This window comes from Acinonyx jubatus, chromosome E2 (genome assembly GCF_027475565.1).
Source record: "Acinonyx jubatus isolate Ajub_Pintada_27869175 chromosome E2, VMU_Ajub_asm_v1.0, whole genome shotgun sequence".
NCBI lineage: Eukaryota > Metazoa > Chordata > Mammalia > Carnivora > Felidae > Acinonyx > Acinonyx jubatus.
Window position 1 is genome coordinate 60353724 of NC_069396.1, and position 15254 is coordinate 60368977.

The 15254-nt window shown below is 53.7% G+C and overlaps 1 protein-coding gene across 1 annotated transcript; it reads right to left on the minus strand.

Moving 5' to 3' along the window:
* Positions 1-3142: 3142 nt before the first annotated feature.
* On the minus strand, positions 3143-7274 carry A1BG (alpha-1-B glycoprotein). Its single transcript, XM_027037564.2, has 8 exons — positions 7151-7274; positions 7027-7065; positions 6657-6935; positions 5961-6233; positions 5378-5674; positions 4427-4723; positions 3691-3978; positions 3143-3313 (listed from the first exon to the last, which is right to left on the minus strand). The coding sequence occupies exons 1-8, from the start codon at positions 7182-7184 to the stop codon at positions 3306-3308; spliced, it is 1515 nt and encodes a 504-aa protein (XP_026893365.1). The 5' UTR covers positions 7185-7274; the 3' UTR covers positions 3143-3305.
* Between the last annotated feature and the right edge of the window lie 7980 nt (positions 7275-15254).

A 15254-nucleotide genomic window follows, 5' to 3' on the forward strand; every position in this document is an offset into this window, starting at 1 on the left:
ACTTACAAACCATGAGATCATGACCCGAGCCAAAGTCAGATGCTTAATTGACTGAGGCACCCAGGAGTCCCAATTTGATCTTTAAAATACACATAACTGTGGGGGTGCCTGGGTGGCTCAGTCAGTTAAGCATCCAACTCGATTTCAGCTCAGGTCATGACCTCACGGTTCCTGAGATCAAACCCCGAGTAAGGCTCTGCACTGATGGCATGGAGCCTGCTTGAGATTCTCTCTCTCTCCTCTCCCCCTCCCCTACTCTAAATAAATAAATAAACAAATGAACAAACATACACTTAAAAATATTTTTAAAGACACACATGACTGTTGAAAACAAAATTTATAACATTGTCTAGTAGAGTTCAATGTATATTGATGTAGTATATATGACTACAACATACAGAGTATCAAAATTCACTCAGTGATACATTTGAGACTTGTATATTTTAATGCATAAACTTATATGTCAAGAACCACTAGTGTACTTTTTTTTTTTTTTTAATTTAAAGGTGAGGGTAAAGAGACTGATCTAGTGATAAGGTTTCTACATTTCACTGTAAGTGGTAAGTATTAATTCTATATAGACTGTGAAGACTGGAGTATGCATATTGTAATCCCTGAGAGATCTCACACACACACACACACACACACACACACAACTATACAAAAAGATAAAAGATAAACACAATATATGAGTTAAAATGGAGCTCTAGAAAATATTTAACCCAAAAGAAGGCAGGAAAAGGGAAACAGAGGGATAACAGAAAGAACAAAGAGGAAAAAAAAAGGTAGACCCAAATCCAAACATATCAATAATTATATTACATGTAAATGATCTAAACACACCAATTAAAAGTTCCCAGAAATTTTGTTTTCAAAATAAACCCACTTTAGGTAAGTTTAAAAGGGTGGAGGGTTGGGGGCGCCTAGGTGGCACAGTCAGTTGAGCATATGACTCTTGATCTCGGCTCAGGTCATGATCTTGAGGTTCCTGGGTTCGAGCCCCACATCAGGCTCTGCGCTGATGTTGCAGAGCCTGCTTGGGATTCTGTCTCTACTTCTCTCTGATCCTCTCCCGCTTATGCTCTCTCTCTCTCTCTTTCTCAAAATAAATAAACTTAAAAAAAAATTTTTTTAATAAAAAAAAGGCTGGAGGGTGAAGGGGAATGAGAGATGCAGTCTTAGGGTTATGGAATGAATAAGTCACAGGAATAAAAGGCACAACATAAGGAATATAGTCAATGACATTAGAATAGTGTTGTGTGGTGATAGATGACAGCTACACTTGTGGTGAGCATAGCATAATGTATAAAGTTGTCAAACCACTATGTTTTACACCTGAAACTAATGTAACATTGTGTGTCAACTATACTCAAAAAAATTAATTGGAAAACATAGAAGGGTGGAGAAAGATATATAATACAAAAACTAACCAAAGAATGTTAGAGTGACCATATTAAAATCATGCCAAATAGACTTCAAAACAAGGAAAATTACCAGGCATAAAGAGGGACATTACATAATGATATAGGGTCAATTCACCAAGAAGACCTAATAATTCCAAATATGTATGCAATATGTATGTGTTTTAGGGCAACAAAGTCATAAAATACAGGAAGCAAAAACTGATAGAACTGAAAGAAAATAATAAATAAATCCATAATTATAGTTGGAAACTTCACACGTCTTTCTAGAATCAATGGAACAAGTAGACAGAAAATCAGGAATTGAAAAGAGGAATTGAACACCACCAACCAACTGGATGTAATTGATGAAGTTGCCAATATTTAAATATTGCCAATTTTTTTTTTTAGATATATGTTTATTTTTGAGAGAGAATTAGCACGGGGGAGGAGCAGAGAGAGAGGGGGAGAGATGATCCAAAGCAGGCTCTGTGCTGATAGCAGAGAGCCCGGTGTGGGACTCGAGCTCCCAAACTGTGAAATCATGACCTGAGCCGAAGTCAGCCACTTAACTGACTGAGCCACCCAGGTGCCCCTATTGCCAATTATTTTATGCACAAAGTAGTTTCCTATTATTTAAACTGTTTTTAAGCCCAATAATAAGCTGTTACTGTTGCTTACCCCCAAGAAATCAATGATCTATGTTTCCATTTGAAGGAAGTGAAAAAGAACAAATTTAATTCAGAAGTAGGTAGAAGGAGGGATGCCTGGGTGGCTCAGTAGGTTGAGCATCCAACCACTTTGGATCCTCTGTCCCCACCCCACCCCACCCCCGCCCCTCCCCTTCATGCTCTCGCTCCCTTTCAAAAATAAACATTAAAAAAGAAGAAGAAGAAGTAAATAGAAATAAGGGAATGATAATGATACAAGTAGAGATCCCCAAAGCATAAAAGAAGCCATAGAAAAAAATGAACAAGTCCAAAAAGTAATTCGTTCTTTGAAAAGATTAATACACTCGATAACCCCCTAGCTAGAGTGACGAGGGAGAAAAGGCGGGGTGCGGGGGGACAATATCAGGCATGAAAGAGGTCACATCACTACAGACCCTGCAGGCATTAAAAGAATCCATGAATATTGTGAACAACTCTGTACCAGTAAATCAGACCACATAGATGAGATAGGCAAATTACTTTAACACAATTTATCAAGTATTAGTTGATAATGTTAATACACACCTACTGGTATGCCAGGACCTTGAGGCCAAGCTCTAGAGAGGGGCTGGGCAATAAAATGGTCCAGGGGTGTATTGGGCCCAGTCCCACCCCTCCAACAGTTTCAAGCTCTAATGCGAGGGACCTAGCCTGTGGCTGGGGACAGAGTCCGGCACCACCACCTGGTGGCCACTCAGCGCAGAAGACAAAACTACTAAACGCAATCTCTAGCAGCTTTCCAGTGTGGGGACCATTCTGTCAAGGTGGGGTTGAGTATATCTGGAGCCTCAAGCTACCTACCCAGACCTGCTGGGGACAGGCAGAAGTGCCTGGGAAGTAGGAAGCACCTTGATGGAAGAAAGCAAAAAGTGATCTTGAAAACTATGGACCCAGTGGCCAATCTTTGGCTCCTTTATCCTCAGGATCCAACCCAGAGCCCTTCCACCTTTAGGACACAAGATCCCAGCCCATTTCCCTCAGCCCTGGAAGTCCAGCCCTCTGTACCAGGACTACATTAGCCAAGGACACCTGTTAAAGTCTCTCTTCACATTTATTGATTCCCAGGAGGAATGAGGGACAGTCCTCCAGCACCCCCGGGGTGAGTCCAGCCTCCAGCTGCAGCATGAGGGATCAGTGCCAGAAGGGAGAAAATACTCGCCAAGAATACCATTAACATCCTGAGTCTGCAGCTGCATCAACTTCCTAGACAAATTTGACAAAAGAGAAATGGTAGGGGAGGGAAGCGTCATGTGTCCTCCTCCCCAGTGAAATCAGGGCCGACTTCACTGAGGCCTCGCAGGAAGGAAGTAGCTAGGTCAACCGCCAGCCAAGACCTCTCCCACACCTAGGCCTCCCTCCAGGTGCTCAAGCTGACCAAACCACTCTGCTTCGGGGCCTTCGCTTGTGTGGTTTCCCTGCCTGGAACTTCCCTCACAACCAGAGCAGAGAAGGGACACTAACTAATGTCCTCGGAGAAGGTGAAGGGAAGGGACATTCCCTTGACGCAGGGCACATTCTGGGCAAAGGCCAACAGGAGGAAGCCAGCTCACAGAACCCACAGAACCAGAGGAAAACTTCACCTGCCACCTGGAGCTCCACCGGCTCGCTGAACTCCGACACCAAGACTTTGGGCCACGACCTGCGGTACCGGCAGCTGTAGTTGCCCACGTGCTGCGGCCCCACGTAGGTCAGCACAAGGTCGGCTGAGCGGTGGGCGGTCCGGGTCTGGGTCGAAGCCTCCTTTTCACCGGCCCGCAGCAGCTCGAACGTGACGTCCGGCACCTGGCCTTCGCAGCGCAGGACGGCGTCGCGGCCCGGAGTCACCGCCCCGCGCCACAGGGGCCGGAGCTGGGGCCTGGGAGGGGGCCCTGGAGCAGCAGCCGGGTCAGTCAGGTGAGGCCCGCCCCTCAGGCAGCACCCCACCCCTCCCAGCATTCCTGCCCACGCTACACCCGGGCCTCCAGGCTGCCGCCCTGCTCTCACACACCTGTCTCCCCTCTCCCAGCCCAGAGCACACGCGGCTCCTCCTACTGTCTGCCACGTCCCCCCTTCCCCAGCACTTTGCAAGTTCCCTAGACTCCGGCCTGATCTGGGGCTTCCCGGGGTCCCCCAGCATTTGGCGCTCAGGACCTCAGGACAGGGGAGGAGGAGGAAGAACGGGCCCAGGGAGAAGAGGGCCGCGAGCACCGGAAATGAGGCAGAGGCCAGGCGGCCGGGGCCCCTCCGCCGCCGGAGTTCCGGCAGGACGGGGCAGGACGGGGCCCCGGAGCGCTTCCCCGCCGAGCCCAGCTCTGGCCCCGGGCCCGGGCCGCTCACCCTCCACGCGCAGCTCCAAGGGCGCGCTGGGCGCCGAGCCCGCGAAGGGGGGCTCAGTGTCCACGTAGACGCAGCTGTAGTTGGCCGAGTCCGCGGCCGAGACGTCGCGCAGCTCGAAGTGGGCCTCGGTGCCGGCGGGGCTCAGGACTCGGTGCACCCGGCGCTGGCCGGCGTCCTCGCGCACCAGGGCGAAGCGCAGGCCGGGCCGGGGCGCGCGGCACCGCAGCTGCAGGGACGCGCCGGGCGCCGGCCGCGGAGTCGCGGGTTCGGCCGAGAGCTCCGGCGCGGGGAGCGTCTCTGAGGGGAGGACACGGGCTGACCCGGGCGCCGAGGGGACGTGTCGGGCCTCTCGCCTGCAGGAGGCGGCCCGGCGCCTCCGCTCGCTGCCGGGAGGCCCGCAGGCGCCACCCTCCGCTTACACCGCATCATCGCCCTCCAGACCTCCCCGGGACTCTCGCGCGCACTCCTACACTGTTCCTCACTCATTTACTGTCCATAAAAATAGACGTGGGCAAGGGGAGCCCAGGGCGCTGGGTCGGAGGAGCGCGCGTGCTCCCCCGCAGGCCTGAACCCTCTCTCGGGGTCGACGCTCTGTGTCCGGGTCCTCCGCAGGCCCTGCGGCCCCCGCCTGGCCGCCTTCAACAAACAGGCCTCCGGCGCCCCGTCCCCCTCCCCCCCGGAGCTGGGAGGCAGGAGGGGACTCCGGGCAGGCGGCGCCTGCGTGACCTGTGCCGGACTTGCGTGTTGACCCAGCTATTCTTCGTGGGGCCCTGGGGTAGCCGAGCTCATTGTCCCATTCTCAGTTGGCGAAACTGAGGCTGGGCGGATTGGGCCCTCCGGTACCGGGGGACCCTTCCCTGGGTCTCTCCTCCCGCTCCCCGTCCCCGGAGAGGGGCGCTGTTGCCCTCCCAGCCTCAGGTGCACGGTTCAGCCCGCGGCCGCCAGGCTTACCGTCGCTCAGCAGCAGCTCGGCGGGCGCACTGTCCAAGGACCAGGTTGGCTGGCCACGCAGCTGATAGCGGCAGGTGTAGAGACCGCCGTCGCCCAGAGCCACCGCGTTCAGGTGAAAGAAGACGCGGTCTGGGCTGGTGGAGCTCATGGGTACTTGCAGCACCTCCTCGCCCCGCCTCAGCTGGAAGTGCACGCCGCTTAGGGGCGCCACGCAGACCAAGGTCGTGCGGGCACCCGGGTGCAGGACGGCGGCTGCAGACGCTCCCTGGAGACTCAGCGTGGGCGGCAACGGTGCGCCTGCAAGGCGGCGAGGTCGCTGGGGCAGCGTCAGCTGGGACCTCGAACCGCTGCCCTCCCGGTGGCCGCCCCGACACCACTCTTCCTTGGGGCCCGTCCCCGGGCCCTGCGCCGCCCGGCAGTGTCAGTGTTCGGCCCGGGGATGATCCACCCAACCTTAGGCCCACTGTTTCCCAGACCCAGTCCTAGGCAAGGGTATTCAGGGTTAGGGGTCAAGATAAACAAAGCTCTGTCCTCCAGGAGACTCCTACCCCAGGAAGCCCTCTGGGATGGTCCACACACTCACCCAGCTCTTCGACTGTCACGGTAGCACTGGGCTCAGAGGGTGCACCTGCTGCATGGGTGCGGTAGCTGCAGCTGTAGTTGCCAGGCCGACGGACTGGGAAGGTGGCCTCCACGCCTGTAGGGGCCTCAAACACCTCCAAAAACTGGTCATCGCCTTCCAGCCTCAGCAGGAAGGTGACACCCCGAAATCCCCCACGGCACAGCAGTTTTGTCTCCAGGCCAGGTGTGATCCAGGACACCGGCTCCGTTGAGAGCACAGGCGGGGGCAGGGTCTCTGCAGGTGGAGCAGGGTCAGCGGGTGGTTCTGCATGACTTGGGAGACATGGGTGGCCCAGCCAGACCCAGCCCTCCACACTCATGTGAGTGGAGCCGGGGAAATGGAAGGCATTGATGGAGGAAAGAGAGGCAGCGACAGGAGGAGACAGGGGTATGAAACAAGAAACAGGTTACAGGAAATGTGCCAGGCTTGTCCCAAGTGCTTTCTGAGGACTCATTTATTCCTCACAACCTTCTGTGGTCAGTATGAACATCATCCTCATTTTACAGATGAGGAAACAGGGTCAGAGGTGTCAGATGACTTGCCAACCCTCCCCCCCTGCCAGAAAAGTGGGACCAGGACAGTGAGGAGTGGAGGGATAAGGCCTCTCTAGCAGCCTTCTCCCCATTGCCTCATGGCCCCATAAAAGCCTCCGCTCACCTGCCCCAGTCACCTCCAGGAGATTGCTCAGCTGGGTCCATCCGCTGCTCAAGCCAGAGCGGCAGCGGTACAGGCCCTGGGTGTCACTTGTCACTGGTCCTAGGGGGAACTGGTACTCCATAGCAGGTAAACCAAGGTGCACAATTTCCTGGGTTACCCCATCCTTGAACAGCTCAAAATCCATGGTCTCCAGACAGGCATGGCAAGTCAGTGTCACATTGGCCCAGGGTTCCAGCAGCGATTCAACCTCTGCCCACAGGTCTGGCTGGGTCTGGAATGCTGCACAGTGGATTGGGGTGAGTGCTGGGTCCCAGGACAGAGGCTCACCTCTGCCTGTGCCCACCATCCCCAGGACCCGACCCAGACTCACCTACTGCCGCCTCCGTCGTCGCTGGGCTCAGCAAGAGACCTGCAGAGACAGAAAGTGTGAGGCCCCTATTCCTATCGCTCCTGCTCCCTCCCGCCCCAAGGGACCCTGGCCCCAGCAACCTCACCCCAGAGCATGAGGAAGGCCCAGAGAGTGGACATGATGGCCAGCCTTGCTCCAGCCAGTGAGTGCCTGGGGTGATAAAGCCCAAGCAAGGGGGCGGTGGCAGCAAGGGGCACTGACCCTATTGTTTGTCCTCCCCAGAGGAGTGGGGTGGGGGGCCTGCATGGGGTGGAGACAAAGGACAAAAGTCCAGAGCCTTGGGAGCCTCATCAATAAGGATAATCAATAATCATACATAATTAATAAACTAATAAATAATAAAAGTGGTAATTAAATATATATAATAAAAAACATATAATTTAAAAAAACCCTCCCTGGGTTCCATAAGATTAAAGTCATATGGCCTGGGCCTCACACATATGAAAAACATTAGATAAAGTCTGTAATTTTCTGGAATGTCCTCCATCATGACAATTTGCAGCTGTTTATGTAAAAGACATAAAAATGTGCACCAATGTTCCTTCCTGGAGCACGCTCTTCTTTGTGAAGACTATGTACCCTGGGCACCAACTTGGGCTGCATAAAATTCTTTTCCTTTCTCTTGAAAAAAAATTTTAGGGGGTGCCTGGGTGGCTCGGTCAGTTAAGCATCCAACTTCTGCTTGGGTCATGATCTCTGGGCAGAGGGCTCAGAGCCTGGAGCCTGCTTTGGATTGTGTCTCCCTCTGTCTCTGCTCCTCCACTGCTCACACTCTATGTGTCTCTCTCTCAGAAATAAAATAAACATTAAAAAATTTTTTAATTTGTTCATTTTGCATCAACCTAACAAAAAAAATGTAAATGAATAAATAAATAAAATGAAAAATAAATAATAGAATGGAATAATAAAATTACTAATAATTAAAATGATTAAGGTGAAAATAATGAAATGATTTATAATAAAACAATAAGTGATAAAATAAAACTAAATAATAAAAACTGAGGTACCTATTGTTGTTCTCAGTGTTCTGCGTGCTCAGACTTAGGCAGTATTGGGATAACTATCACTCCTGTGTTCGATGTGAAGGAAAGGAGGCCAGGCAGGGTCCTGTCCTCCCGCTGACTTCCTGTCTGCACAGTCTCTCATCTCTGAACAGCTGAGGAGTACAGGGATCCTTTTCTCTGCAGGGACGCTGAGCTCTGCCCTTCAGGGCCCAGCCTAGCCCCCTCCCCATCATATTCCACCCCAGGTGTGAGGGTGAGGGTCCACATGGGGTTTGCCTGTCTCTGGGTGGTTGTTGTGGGTTTTTTTTTGGAGAGAGAGAGATGGCACAAGTGAGGGGCAGAGAGAGAGACAGAGACAGAGAGAGAGAGAGAAGCTGGGCTCACCTGAAGCGGGGCCTGCATTTACTCGAAGTGGGCTCAAGCTCACCAGAGGCTGGGTTCGAACTCAAGAACTGTGAGATCATGACCTGAGGCGAAGTCAGATGCTTAACCAACTGAGTCACCAAGGTGCCCCTGTGTCTGGATATTCTACAATGGAGGTTATATGGTCTTCCTGGAGGTGCGTCCTGGCTCTTTCCAGGAGCTGTTAGTTGGTTCTCCTTTGTTGATTAATTCTGTGCTGTGTGATCCACCATGGATTTGGAGTCCGATCTGCAACAAGGACCTTGGGTTCAGATCGGTGCTTCTGCCCACCTCTCAACTCCAAACCTGTGCTCGGGTTGTGGACAGTTGTCCGAGCTGCCTGTGGTCACTTGTGTCGCTGTAGCCCACTGTCCAGAGGCCAGGCCTCCCCCTCTTTCTGTGGCCTCCCCTTCTCCCTATCTCCTCATGACCTCCCCTTCTCCCTAGGCACAGCCTGATGGGATAGAATGGGAGGAGTAAGAACATGGTGTTCTCACACTGGACCTCTGAGGAAGTCCTGCTATCCCTGGAGACCTAGTCTGCACCCTGGGTGTCCAGCCCCAGCTCTCTCCCTAGGTTGAGGGCCCACGGAAGCCTCCTAAGTCTCACATCACACCTGACCTGGCTTCCTCTGCCCTTGTTCATTCCATTAGCATTTATTGAGCATCTCCTGTGATCCAGACACAAAAAAGACAGTGGGAAAACATCGACCCACACTCTGCCTGCATGGAACCCAGCTGGTCAGGGAGATGGAGAATGCAGAGGGTGGGTGCTGGGAAGAACATAAACCCTGAGGATGTGGTGGAATATGGGGTGCAGAGGAGCCACGTGACATTGGAAGGTCAGGGAAGGCTTCCTGGGGAGCAGAGATCTGAACAAGGCCAGCAGGTTGAGTCCTGCAGGTAACTCCTGGGGGAGGAGTATTCTGGGGAGGGGGAACAGCCAGTGTAAAGGCTGTGAGGCAGGATGAGCCATGAGGAGGCTGGGTGGTAGGGGTGGATAGGCAAAGGACAGAGGGCTGGTGGGAGAGCTCAGAGCCCTTATGGAGACCAGCCATGCTGGGCTGTGGGAAAGAAGTTTAAAAATTCTCTATGCCTATACCAAGGGGTTAACAAAGCATAGGGCTTCCTCAGGGCTAAAGCACCCAAGGCTAGTCACTAAGTAGAACAAAGCATAGAGCTGAAAGCCACCCCCCCCACCCCCCCCACCCCCCCCGCAACAGGACAAAAGTGTTCCAAGTGTCTGAGAACAGCTAATGATAATACAGGTCTTAAGGGAATCTTGAGGAACTTATTATTCTCAGGATAGCATGCTCCATTTATCTTAGTCCTTAGAAAAGTTAGATAAACAGATGCAGTGCCTGCAGGAAACGGCCATCTGCTTGGTGCTGGGATGTTGACTTGTCTTTACCCTAACCTCTAATGCCTCATACCTTCGAAACCCTTTTCCTCTCATATGAGTTAACGATTACTGTTTTGTTTCTTTCTCCACATCTGCCACATATGTAAGCCCTCTGATCCTAATAAATATGGAGAAGGGACCTTTACTTAGGGCTCTTGTCTCCTCATAGACATTAGTCTCTCTCGTATTCATTTCTGCATCCCCTCTCTTGCTGGACAAGGGAGAACTCCAGACTCATAGTCTGCGACACTGGGCCTGATGGGCAATGCAGGGTCTTTGGCTTCTGCTGAGTAGGAGGGCGAGCAGGGAGACTCTCCATGTCTGGTTTCCCTTCCACATTTGCTGAGCATCCCCTGAACGCTCGCTGCCCTGGCTCCAAGCCCAGGCTTAGAAGGCTGCATGTTGCAGCTGGAGCAGGTGGGGGAGGCATTCCATGCAGAGGGGCCAAGGGTCATTCCACTGAGAGCCAAGGCCAATAGGTGTTACCAGGCCTCTGGCACCCAGACGAGGGCCTGTGGCCAGGTAGAGCAGCAGAGCAGAAACCACCAAACACTGCCTTCAGTCCATTTGCCACAGGGCTGCGCAAAGGCAGGCAGGAGCATGATCAGGTCAAGGGTCTGTAGAGATGAAGCTGGCAGCCTGCGACAGGGGATCCTGCGAATTTCTTCTGTCGGTCCTAATACCACTTTGCTACACCTGCCTAGGAGGTCTCCATTCTCTCCAACCACCCCTTACTGTCCCCCTAGACCTCCAACTCAAGTCTAGCATGCTCTAGGTGGACAAGTGTAAAATCTGATGCCGCTTATACTTTAAAAGAATTGCAAGGCTTTGCTCATGTAATTGGCATGAACCTGGATAATAAACACGGGAACAGCATCTAAGAGTATCTGACCAAGGAGGATGGGATACAACACTGGACTAGATCAAATTTACCTATACGGGCCAATTTGCAAAGACTGGATTTAAGATGTTAGACTGAGTAGCTTGAGGGAGATTTTATTTGGTAGGTTGACTGAGACCTGGACTCACAGTGCCCTAAATTCAGTGAGATTCAATAGCCAGAACTCCCCTGGTATAATGTAGAGGAAGGAATCCAAAGGCTTGGGGGTATAGGAATGTGGAAATAGGTTTATCATGTGCAATATGGTATATGCACGCACACACACACGCACACACACACACACACACACACACTCAGAGTAAAGAGGAGGACACCCTTGTTTTAAGACATTGAGAAACAGATTACTTAGGAGGGTACCTGCATCCCTGAAAAGTGGCAGTGCCCTCTAGGCTACTACAGCATTGGGAGATGCTGCCGTCAGGTCTGATTTCAATGGAGATGAAAGACCAGCTTAACAGAGCTCAAGTGACAGGGCCCACCAGAGATGTGCACAGTACCCATCACTGGCAGCAGTGATGAGGTGGTAATCAGGATGTTTTAACCCCCAGAGGGGTTGCTTCTGCAGGGAAAGGTTTAGGATGACTTCAGGGGCTTAAAGAGTCTCACCTTCGTGAATATTGACCTTGCAAGTGCTTTTTCTCTACCAGGACGCAAGGACCACCAGACTTACCTCATTTTCGCGGGACAACAGCACACCTTCATGGCTTGCCTCAGGGCTGTTCACTCAACTTTCTTACTGTCTGTCACAATCTCTGTCGAGATCTTGATCAACCCAACTTCCCACAGAACATCACACCCACACGCCATTGCCACTATATGGATGACACTGGCTGACTGGACCTAATAAACATGAAGCAGCAGATCAATTAGACCAATAAGTGAGTTAAATGCACGCCAGGGTCTCACCTCCTCTGGCAAGTGCCTAGGGATCTGGAGCATGTTAGGATAGCTCCTTCTAAGAAACGGGCAACTGACGTCAGTTGCTGCAACGTACACCGACCGCCACTAAAAATGAGGAATAAGGGAGGCCTCTGAATTTGGACACAACGTATACACCTCACTGTGCTGCCCCAATCTGTTTACAACTGCAGTTTTGTGTGGGGCCCCCGCGGCAGGTCCCGGATACGAAGCAGGCTGCTCTGCCACTTGGGCCCTATTACCCAGAAGATCCAATGGTGCCAGTGGACAGTTTCGACGTGTCAGGCAAATAAGGATGCTATGTCGAGCCTCTGGCAGCCCAAACAGAATACAATGCTGGTTTCAAAGAGGTCTCTCCTGCACACCCTCAAAGTTCCAGCAATAACTATGCTCCAGCCTTCTCAGAGACGCGCCCCCCCCCCCCCCCCCCGCCCAGCCCGCCAGGAGCCCATCCCTTCTCTTTTGCACCACCAGCCCTAGAGGTAGTAGCTGCTCTACAGTTATGAATCTCTGGGTTCTTTCAGCCTCACAGAGCTAAATAAACAATTCCCTCAAGATACCTAGGGAGGGTGCTTTCTTTGCCTGCCTCCTCCCCGAGACAGCCCTCTCTGCCCCACATCTCACCCATCACACGGGCCAGATGCACATCCCCACCCTGTTGCAGCGAGATATTAGTGGGCAGGCTGGAGTTCCCTGCGCCAGCTCTCTCCCATCGCTCGGGGCTGGCATGAAGCCTCCCAACTCGGCAATCAGGTTGCAGGTGGAGGAGTCCCTGCAAAGTGCCGGACATGGCACCATGGTGCTCAGCAACCCTTGTGACTAGATGCTGCTACTCTGGCAGATGGCCAAGGAGGATCCTCGTCAGCTGGGAGTCCTCAGGCCAGTCTGGGTCCTCCCTGGGGCTCCACTCTGGAGACATGAGAAGGAATTTTCCAAACTAGGAAGGTAGCGCCACACACTCCCTCTCCCTGCTTCTCTTATTAGCCTATGTTGGAGTCTGCTATCCCAGCCAAGGAGACCCAGGAGCAGGAGGAAGTACAGCACATCCAGGGGCAGCCAAGGTCAGAAAGAGGCGTCCAAAATGGTGGTGGAGGGGGCAAGACTGACAAGCACTGACTCCAGGGGAGACCCCAGTGCACACAGCCGTTCAGATCAGGGTGATTCTGGCATGGGGAGACGAGGCGGTGGTAGCTAGGCCAGAGAAGGGTGTTAGTCATGGCTGGAAACAGTGAACGCCCCCCGTGCTTTGTGGGTGGTCTGCTCTGACCCCCACCCTCCACCCCACCCCACCAGTCTCCCACTGAGCCCAACTGCTCTGCCCTAGCACCCCACAGTGACCAGGCTGGCTTCTTCTCGCATTTCCTTTCCCTTCCCTTCCCAGCGGCCTTCCTGCTCACCACCACTCCACCCCTCCCCCAGCTGGTTTTCCCTCGCTCTAGCTTCCAGAATCTGGTCAGTTGTGCCAGGAAATGGGTCTGAGACCTGCTCACTCAATGAAGGCAGGGCGTGGGGGCTGTGCCACCACCCCCGGGTGTGTGGGCCTGATACTGGGTCCATAACCAGCCAGAAGTGTTTCAAGCTGCTCAGGTTTATCTTTTTTAAATTTTTTTTCCTTTTTTTTCAACGTTTTTATTTATTTTTGGGACAGAAAGAGACAGAGCATGAACGGGGGAGGGGCAGAGAGAGAGGGAGACACAGAATCGGAAACAGGCTCCAGGCTCCAAGCCATCAGCCCAGAGCCTGACGCGGGGCTCGAACTCACGGACCGTGAGATCGTGACCTGGCTGAAGTCGGACGCTTAACCGACTGCGCCACCCAGGCGCCCCCAGGTTTATCTTTTTAAACTGGACTCCAGCTTTAACCATGGAGAGAACAGGAGCAAGGGGTAGGGGTGGGAGGGAAGCAGCTGAGAGCGGACAGCGGCAGGACCACCCCACTCTTCCCCTTAGGTCTCCTGATGCTCACCAGGGGCCCCAGAGCAAGGCCTCTGACCTTCTGGCCCCTGGCCCTTGGGCCCTCGGCTTAAGAGAAAAAATTCTGTGCAACCTCGGATCCAGCTGAGGGGAGGGGAGGCAGGGAAGGGGGCTCGTCTAACCCTTGCTCCTGGGCAGCCAACTGGGCCCTGGGTCTCAGTCCCACAGGGTTCTGAGACAAGACCACCACGCCTGTGGGAGCCTCCGATTCTCACCGGCCTCTACACAGATACACCCCTCCCGGCATCAAAATCCACCGCCTGCACCTGGTGAATTACCTCCCCGCCACCTGTGTGCAGCCAGGCCCCAGGGGTCACCAGTGAAACTGCCATTGTCATCATAGGGGCTGTTTCAACGGCCTGACACTCTGCCTACATCGTCGCCATCCCTGTGCTGCAGCACACCAAGCCCACGACAGTGGGGCACGCGGATGGTGATTTTACACACACTGTCCACGGATGGCAGCATTAGGTGCCTTGCGCCCGGCCGAGTTGACTCAGACTCACAATCTGGCAGGGGCATCCCAGAGTCAGGGTGTGGAGCCACCCGCGTGCCGCTCCCTGTGCTCGTTGAGGTTGCAGCGGTGGCCGAAGGACCTGCTGCACACATGGCACGTGTAAGGCCGCTCACCTGTCTGCCTGCACCTGTGCTCAGCCAGGCTGGAGCCCACGACGAAGGCCTGGCTGCACTGGGTGCACTCAAAGGGCCTCTTGCCAATGTGTGCGCTGGTGCTGCCACAGACCGGCCACGTGCAGGAAGGCCTTGACCCAGTCGGGACAGGCGTGCAGCTGCGCGACCCCATGTATCTTCAGGGGCTCGGCCAGGTCGAAGTTCTGGCTGAAGGCCTTGCCCCAGGCCGGGCAGGTGTGGGGCCGCGCGCCTGTGTGCATACTGGTGCTCCAGGAAGTTGGAGTTCCAGTTGAAGGCTCTGTGGCAGACCGGGCATTCACAGGGCTTCCCGTCCGTGTGCACTCACTGGTGCTGCAGCAGGTAGGAACTCTAGCTGAACGTCTTGTTGCACTTACTGCACCAGCAGGCAGGCTCCCTGTGGAGAGGCAAGGGGACGGGCACCAGGCCCTCCTGGATGCTTCTGGGCCTGCCCCAGTCCCTCCTACAGTCTGCAGGCTCCAGCTTCCCTCTGGGGGCCCCCTGGTCCTTTGCCTCCACCGGAGCTTCTCTGGGGTCTTCCCAGGCCCCCAGGCCTCCAGATGCAGCCCCCTCAGAGTGGCCTGGAGTGTCAGTCTTCAGCACAATCCAGGGAATGTCACCTTTTCCTGGAGCCACCTGCTGGGCCACTGTGCTGGCGACTCCACCTTGCCTCAGTAGTCTGAAACAGGAGGAAGAGAAAGCAAATGCCTAAGAGCCCAAAGCACCCTGGGGAATGGGGCAGAGGGGCCTAGCAGATCTCAGGAACGATGTGATTGTGACAGATCTAGAGTGGGGGCAAAGCTTGGGGCTGGCTGGATCCAGCATGGCCATCACCCCCACCTTTCTTGAGCTGGTGCCCCTGGCCCCTCTTCAGCCTGGAACAGGAAAACAGGGCCGCAGATGCTGCAACTCTCCCCATAGAGGCAGCATCCAAGGCCAACT

Coding starts and splice junctions, on each gene's coding strand:
- A1BG (XM_027037564.2), bottom strand. CDS start 7,184: ATGTCCACTCTCTGGGCCTTCCTCATGCTCTGGG. Junction 6,234..6,656: donor CCTGGAGGTGACTGGGGCAG/GTGAGCGGAGGC, acceptor CTCCACCTGCAG/AGACCCTGCCCCCGCCTGTG. Junction 5,675..5,960: donor CGTGACAGTCGAAGAGCTGG/GTGAGTGTGTGG, acceptor GCCGCCTTGCAG/GCGCACCGTTGCCGCCCACG.